This window comes from Sycon ciliatum, chromosome 10, assembly GCF_964019385.1.
Source record: "Sycon ciliatum chromosome 10, ocSycCili1.1, whole genome shotgun sequence".
NCBI classification, from domain to species: domain Eukaryota; kingdom Metazoa; phylum Porifera; class Calcarea; order Leucosolenida; family Sycettidae; genus Sycon; species Sycon ciliatum.
The window spans coordinates 6370146-6379011 of record NC_088652.1 but is presented as its reverse complement, the minus strand read 5'-3'; the positions used below and the strand labels follow the sequence as shown (position 1 = coordinate 6379011).

The 8866-nt window shown below is 47.0% G+C and overlaps 1 protein-coding gene across 1 annotated transcript; it reads right to left on the bottom strand.

Annotated features, from left to right (window-relative positions):
• Positions 1-1980: 1980 nt before the first annotated feature.
• On the bottom strand, positions 1981-5508 carry LOC135826572 (uncharacterized). The gene is made up of 2 exons (XM_065339177.1): positions 2764-5508; positions 1981-2187 (listed from the first exon to the last, which is right to left on the bottom strand). Exons 1-2 carry the CDS (start codon positions 5506-5508, stop codon positions 1981-1983), a joined length of 2952 nt encoding a protein of 983 aa, XP_065195249.1.
• Between the last annotated feature and the right edge of the window lie 3358 nt (positions 5509-8866).

Here is an 8866-nt window from a genome sequence, read left to right as displayed (position 1 = left end):
CCCCCTGCAGTCAAAACCCAAGTTCAAAGTGGGTGACGAGGTGCGCCTAACCGTATCTAAGCGTCATTTCGAGAAGGGCTACACTGCGAACTGGACGGAGGAAGTATTCGAGGTGGATGAAATCCTATCAACATCACCACACACCTACAGGATTCGTGATCTGATGGGAGAACACATCATCGGATCGTTTTACGAAGCAGAACTGCAACACGCCAGAGAGACCGGTTTGAGATTCGACAAGGTGTTAAAATACAACAAGGATCAACGTCTTGTGCAATGGAAAGGCTACACAGATAATAAATTCAATACCTGGCTCACAAAGAAGGATGTGAACAGTCTTCGGTCATGATTCACAATGTCATTCATATTGAAAAATAAAAAATAAATGATTGAGTGCTATGTACAAGCTGATGGCGTTCATGAGAATTATCGCATGAGTATGAGGGGTATACTGCTGGACACTTTCACGAGTGCGTTAGCACGACGAAAAATATAAGGGATACGGTATGTACAGAGTACGAATGGTATAATCCAGTTATCCCATGTACTATTCCAAATAGAGCGCGATCAGCACTAAGACATGTATCGATTATCCCACGAGTACGAGCAAGAGTACATGTACTCTTGGTACGAGGGGTACACCGCTAGATATTTTCATGAGTGCGTCAGCACGATTGAAAATATAATGGGTACGGTATGCACAGAGTACGAATGGTATAATCCATTTATCCCATGTACTATCCCAAATAGAGCGTGATCAGCACTAACATCTCCCTTATTTACTCTGTCGCAAGACCCGGGGAATATTCGTGCTCCGAGCGGGGAATATCGCTCTATTGACAGTTGAGTCCTCTTTCCAAGATTCCTTTTGAATTCCTCTCTACCATCTCTGTATGAGAAGAGACCACGGAATTCCGTATATGTATAGCATCCACCGATCGTGCAGTTCGCTGTGATGTCATTGCACAGTGTATGTATATTATGTGCATGTGTGTGTGTGTGTGTGTGTTTGTGTGGTACATGATGCATCCTACAATCCACTGTGACGTCAATGCACACTCCATGATGTGCGCATCCATGGTCCGTGTGCCTTACGTATTTCCACCCCTGAAAATATATGAAAATCAAGTACTATGAGAGTAAGAATTATATGAGCAGAAAGCTAGAAAAATCCTCCGTCTCATCGACCTTTCAATAGAAGAAAGGCATTCACATCTCAATCTGATATCATAGTCGAAAGATTCCAAACCCGAACAAAAAAAAGACTCACCATGACGGGGGCGTCTTTCCGCTTTCGAAACACATCGTGTTCTCCAAGGTCGTCACCTCCCCGTGGCGTGACCCCTTGGTCTTGTTTGAGACGTCTAGACGTAGCCTTGTTTAAAAAGGTCATCGCGGCGTGAACTTTGACCTCGAGGTGAAGTAGTCTCAACCTGCAGTTTCATTATCGACTCCTTCTTGCAGTGTGAAGAAGCTAAAATGGCGTGGACATTTTCTGAGACGTGCAGAGCAGAGAAATGGTATTTATTTTCATGCGATAATGAAGAGTTCTCAATCCGTCGCCTCAGTGCTAGCAAGACAACCAGGGATCTTGACCCGATGATAGCACATCCCAGAAGATTCGATATGTCACCACTCACTGCTGCTGAGTATATTATCTGCAGGGTCACCAGCCTGATCTTGAATGTGAAGAATAGGAAACAGCACCTTCCTAAAATCGTCATCGGTGGTGTGGAGGACTACGGAACTATTAGTGAGACTGATGATGGTGTCATACTGCGAAGGTGGACTGATGGTAGACACTCATTCTACAAGCTTAGTGACATGCGTGACGAACCGTGCTCTCAACACATCATCGACCTCTTCGCTGATGCAACCTATTTGGATTCCAGCGACGTAATGCAACTTGTCAAGGAGGTGAACGAAAAATGAAGTCTCTCGAGTTGATCGTGTGCGTGTACGACGTAGTACCAAGGCCGTTCAACTCCGTGCCGTTGCAACAAGAGTAACGCGGATTCGTGTGCGAGTTGGTACGATCGACATCGGCGACGATGGATTCATCTCCAAATTACCCGAGTCGACTGTTGACACGATGGCGGTGCAAAGGAGGTCGTCGACTGACAGTTCCATTGCTGACTGGGTGGAACCATTGGTGCACATCAGAGCGTCCGACAACTCCACCTCGTACTGCGTGTCACGGAAGAGATCATGGGTGAATCCATCCTCACACGTATTCGAAGAGTAAACTTTGTGGTCTCTCATCCAATACCAGCTTGATGAAATCAGGACAACAAGAACTGAATTGTACTACCTTTCTCCTCCACTCCATTGCGATATTCACTGTTCGTTCCATTATTCTTTGTAATGACATGTATCGTATCTATCAAGAACTGACCTTTCTGACGTGTGTGCGAGCAGGACCATTTTTGAAAAATTGCATGGGGAGGTGGGGTAGGTCACGGAAAAAACTTCATGATAAACACCATATTCAACATTCTACTTTTTATACCCACTCCCATCCGGGGCAAGGTGGCCCAAAAAAGTGAGATTCAAACCCACATGTGCACAACACATATTTTCAATAATACCCCATTTTTTGGGGTCAGGGCACCCCCTGGCACATATTTTTATCCGCAAAAAAACCGGGCCAAAAATAATTTTCACCGCAAAAATGGGGTACTATTAGTACCCCATTTTTCAATAATACCCCATTTTTTGGGACCCGGGCGCCCCCTGGCCCAGAACCCGCTCGTTACCTCCTACTCCGGCTGCTGCAACATCAGGCTGTGGCTTCTTAGGACTGTCCGGCACACGGAACCAGGTAGGGACACGGGTTAGCTGATCCGAAATATTGTCCTCTGAGCGGACCCATTCAACGTCAACTGTAATGCCAGATACAGTGATCAAATCGTCGATGATCTGCAAACGACGCTGAACCAACGTAGCGTGAAGGCCACTCACTTTAACACGACGAATGTTGTTCAGCAACTGCGTCAACCAGCCATGGACTGTACGCGAATCAGTGTGCAAGACCACGTTCTTCACTGGCCAACACAGAGCGAGGTTGAGCGACTTGATGACGGCGTCTAACTCTGCTATGTTGATATGACGCTTATCATCGGAAGGTCTGAGCCAGGACTTGTCTTCGACGATAGCGCCGTTGACTTCCAGAACCGCACCCATGGCCAGGCCAGAAGCATCGCACCAAACGTGCCACACTGTGGTGTCATCACAGGGCACAGACCAGACACCATGCACAGGATCGTCTTGACGGACACGAGACTCGACCTCACGACATGGTTGCACGAGATGAGGCGGTACGAGGTCATCCCATTTCGATGTGTTCTCGCCGACAAGCCGCTTGATGTAGTTGCACAGCGGGCGTAACCAGGAACATACCGGGTAGTGACTAATCACACGGCCACACCAACTGAACACTTGACGACGTGTTGGTGACTCTGGCAACTTGAGGTCAACACCAGCACGACGTTCCCACGTGACTGTATCTTCGACATCAGAAGAGGACAGCTGTAGGCCCAACACACGAGCAGTTGCGAACTGCTCTGGCTCTTTCGTCTCAAGCCCATAGCTGGCGAGTTCATGGCGGACGATGTCGGTCTGGGCAGTAGCGACGTAGAGGTCGTCCACATAGTTGTCAACGTCGGCGTGATCACGGGTAATCCATTGGACAATCATGTCCAAGATCTTTGGCGCGACGTTCAGACCGAATCCCATGCGGGTCATGGTATACAACTCGCCTTTGTACACAACGGTTTGGTACTTGTACAGGGTGGGATGGATCCGAACTTGCAGGTAGGCTTTCCGGATGTCGAGAAGAACGCTGTCGGCACTACGTCTGCGCCAGTCACGGAGTTTCGCGTCACAAGCTGGAGCGGTGACACCGGGGTGGGACACAAGACAGGCATTCAGGGCACGGTAGTCCAAGCACGGCCGAACCGGCGTGGATGCCTTGTGCTGCTGACTAACGGCAAGTATCGGCAAGACAGCGACAGGCTCTCCGGATGCCTCGGAGTCGTACTTGACAAGCCATCCATTGTCCACCCACAACTTCATTTCTGAAGCAAACTGCTCCTCCTCGCTGACGCTTAGAGACTTCCGCGAGTACTCTCCAATGCCGGAACCAATGTGCTGCTCGGGTGCAACGCCACCCTTCCACGACCACTGAGCAATCCAATGACCACGCTCATTCGACCAGTTAGCTAGGCAATCATTCGCCTTCAAGGTGACTGTCGACTCGGACTCGGTAACATCGATGTGACGAGAAAGCTTGTTAGGCTTCTCAGATTCGGGTTGGGGAGATGCACCGGCAGCGACACCTGCCTGCTGACCAAACACAACTGAGGACAGCGTGCCCCCTAGACCGTCGTAACGTAGAGTGAGGCCACCGACCTTGCCAATGGTATCTGTGCCAATCAGGAAGTCCGTGTTCAAGGACGACAAGTTGGGCACCACGAGACAATCAATAGTGATCCGAGGCAAATGGACGGCTCCATCAAGTCGTTGCACACGTAGCGTGACGTTGCCAAGGATAGTAAGTGGTGTTCCGTCGATAGACAACAGCTTGTCCTGACAGGGAGAAACTGCAGCTGATAGGTTCAATCGGTCAACAACAGCCGACTCCACCAGTGTGCGAGTACAGCCAGAATCCACCACAGAGGCAAAACGCGTCCACGTACTAGACTCAGTACTGGGTTCCTGTACGTCCACGGCTACACGAACTAGGTCTCCATCCGATTTTGCCAGAGCAAGGCAAATATCCGTACGTTCAGGCGGCGCGTGACCAGCAGCGACATTTCCAACTCGACTCTTGTTCGGACAGTCCTTGGAAATATGCCCTTTCGCTTTACAGGCATAACAGGTGACACTGGGCTTACGCTTCGGGCACTGTGATCTCACATGGCCCACGGCCTTACACTGGTAACACACGAGCGACTTCTTGGGCTGAGAGCTAGCAGCAGCAACAGCACCATGGGATTCTGGGAGTTTGGATGCCTGCATGACTCTGATTTGATTTGCCATATCAGTGACAGTGAGCTTCTGCGTAGCAGACGCCATACGAACGTGGTGACCAATATCAGCTGGCAACCCACTCAGGAACTGCTCAATCAGCACGGGATCTGAATTATCCGCAATCTTATGGCCAGACAGCGTAAGTAGGCGCTTCAAATCTGCCAGGTACGCGTCCACAGGCTCTCCATTCCGCAAAGCCCTTGACGTAAATGAACGGTAGGCACCACCAGGCGTGGGGCAAAATGCCTGCTCCAGCGCAGATTTAATTTTTGCCGGCGATTTTTTGTCCTCGTCAGACAATTGAGTGACAACCGTAAAGGCTTGTCCACTCAGGAACAACGGAAGATGCTCAGCCTTGGCAGCGTCATCGGCCCACTTATTGGCCTTGGCTAAGACCAGAAACTTAGCCCAGAACTCATCAAAGTCGTCCTGTTTGCCCCGATACGGGCGAATAAATCCATCCAACTTCGAAGCCATCTTTCAGAACTTCCAACGGGTTTCGGCACCAAAGTTGTCGGGGAATCTCAAGCACGCACACAGAGTGCACCCGACACAACGAACACCCACTCAGTTCATATGGTTTACAAAGTTGAATGCATGATAGGATTAAAGTAACGGGAAGAGAAATAGAAAGTCGAAACTGTCTTCATGCCATTGCAATAATAATTACAACCCCTGAACACCGCGTGGTTGAGAGCTCTATCTGCTCAGAGGGTGCATGCATGCGTGCACAGCACACCCACACGTAATGAGTCTGAAGCACATGCCAGTACGTCATATTAGGACGTGACATGGCAACGTGATACTAGTACAGCATACACGTACAGACAGCATACACATACAGACAGCATACACATACAGACAGCATACACATACAGACAGCATACACATACAGACAGCATACACATACAGACAGCATACACATACAGACAGCATACACATACAGACAGCATACACATACAGACAGCATACACATACAGACAGCATACACATACAGTCAGCATACACATACAGACAGCATACACATACAGTCAGCATACACATACAGACAGCATACACATACAGACAGCATACACATACAGTCAGCATACACATACAGACAGCATACACATACAGACAGCATACACATACAGACAGCATACACATACAGACAGCATACACATACAGACAGCATACACATACAGACAGCATACACATACAGGCAGCATACACATACAGACAGCATACACATACAGACAGCATACACATACAGACAGCATACACATACAGACAGCATACACATACAGACAGCATACACATACAGACAGCATACACATACAGACAGCATACACATACAGTCAGCATACACATACAGACAGCATACACATACAGTCAGCATACACATACAGACAGCATACACATACAGACAGCATACACATACAGACAGCATACACATACAGACAGCATACACATACAGGCAGCATACACATACAGACAGCACACACATACAGTCAGCATACACATACAGACAGCATACACATACAGACAGCATACACATACAGACAGCATACACATACAGTCAGCATACACATACAGACAGCATACACATACAGACAGCATACACATACAGACAGCATACACATACAGACAGCATACACATACAGACAGCATACACATACAGACAGCATACACATACAGACAGCATACACATACAGACAGCATACACATACAGACAGCATCCACATAAAGACAGCATACACATACAGACAGCATACACATACAGACAGCATACACATACAGACAGCATACACATACAGACAGCATACACATACAGACAGCATACACATACAGACAGCATACACATACAGTCAGCATACACATACAGACAGCATACACATACAGACAGCACACACATACAGACAGCATACACATACAGACAGCATACACACATACAGACAGCATACACATACAGACAGCATACACATACAGACAGCATACACATACAGACAGCATACACATACAGACAGCATACACATACAGACAGCATACACATACAGACAGCATACACATACAGACAGCATACACATACAGACAGCATACACATACAGACAGCATCCACATAAAGACAGCATACACATACAGACAGCATACACATACAGACAGCATACACATACAGACAGCATACACATACAGTCAGCATACACATACAGTCAGCTTTAAGTACTTCCTAGATAGGAGAGCGAGAACCGTACACCGGCGATTAGAGTCCACTCTCCAACATTACCCCTGTTTCTCAGATAGCCGTCGGAAACAAAGATAACCCTCTCATGAATAGTGCCCAGCCAATAGCCTGTGAATACTTGGCGTTCTTTGCTAACCATGCACGTAGGGAAGCTTGTTGTTGTTTTTCCAATAGACTTGTCCATCCTATTACACTGGTGGTTTCAGATCAAAATCCCAGTTCTTGTGGCCGTTTCTGATGAGTCGTGAACTTTTACAGCAAATGTTAGGCTGCGCTTATATGTTTTCTGCTGGATGACGTAAATGCAGCAGCATTAAAACAAAAGTGCCTCTCTTGAATGGTGTCATCTCTTGAATAGTGTCCCATATATGCCAGTATGGTGTTTAGCTTGTGGATAATCGAAAAAAAGCAATGCTCCATCTTGTCAGTCTCTGACCTCTACTCCCACCACGGACTTGACGGCTTTCATTTACCACCGTGGAACGGTGTTCTCACATAAATGAGCCCACTAAAAAAATTACACTGCCCTACTGCACCCATTGTAATACGCATAAAGTGTATTTGGCAAATTTCACATCAACACAAAAAAACAATAGTCTTCAAATTATCTGAGTGTTGAAATTTCAGAGTCTATAATTTATTTAAACCACTGCCCGCCAATAAAACAATCTCCAACTTGTGTTGCTCCTTCCTGTGCTCCATGTGTCACTTTAACTTCAAAACCAATAATAGATTTGAAAGGCTCAGCTCTGAAGATAGCCGTGGAATGTATACGGGGAATAATTGCTGAATCACACCAGCAAGACTCGCAAACAAACGTCAGTGGAAAGTTGAAATGTCTGATGGTGCCCTCCCTAATAATATGTGAGACTTCAAGTCGGAGCTGGACAACCCCTTTCCTTAGGTGTTCGTGCATGTCTTCCTGAACCATATGCAATTTTGTGTATCGAGCAATCTAACCCATGTGCCTCGAATGTTTCTATGTGCATATGTCCATTGTTTTATCATGGCTGTATCGGAATGCAAACTGTGTTTTGGTGAAGATAACTGGTACGGGTGCTCTGCAAGCAAATCTCTTGGACGCATGGAGATACTTTACAATCCAACGCCTAAGACATATTATGAGGCCACCACCGCTTGCGCAGGGAGATTCAGCATTCTGGCCAATATCCAAAGCTTAAACCATGCAGAGTGCGCAAGGTCAGTGCTTGGACCACGAAATGGTCAATGCAGCAGTTACTCAAGCGATAATTGCAAGAATGCCTCGTTTGGCTGCAAAGCCAATACATGCAATGTGTGGGTTGCTCTACAACGAACATCTAAAAATTGGACATGGGTGTTACCAGTTCCATCCATACCGAGCACAGTTCCCTGGATTAATTCAACGACAGGAGGTAGTGGAGAAAGAAAATGTGGTTACTATTTACCTGAAAAAGAGGGTTTCGGAGTCGAATCTTGCACAGTGAAGCTAAGTTTCTACTGTCAAAGATACACACCGAATGGTAAGGTATACTAGGTAGGACTACACTAGCGAATAGATATCAGTTTACTTTTAGTAACATTGGTTTAAGAAATTCATGCCGACTTTCAAGCAACACTCTGCCCATTCACCGA

What these genes read in the sequence shown, in the direction of transcription:
- LOC135826572 (XM_065339177.1), bottom strand. Translation starts at nt 5,508, where the DNA reads ATGGCTTCGAAGTTGGATGGATTTATTCGCCCGTATCGGGGCAAACAG. An exon ending in CTGATGTTGCAGCAGCCGGA is followed by an intron (nt 2,188 to 2,763) that starts GTAGGAGGTAAC and finishes CGTGACACGCAG; the next exon opens with TACGAGGTGGAGTTGTCGGA.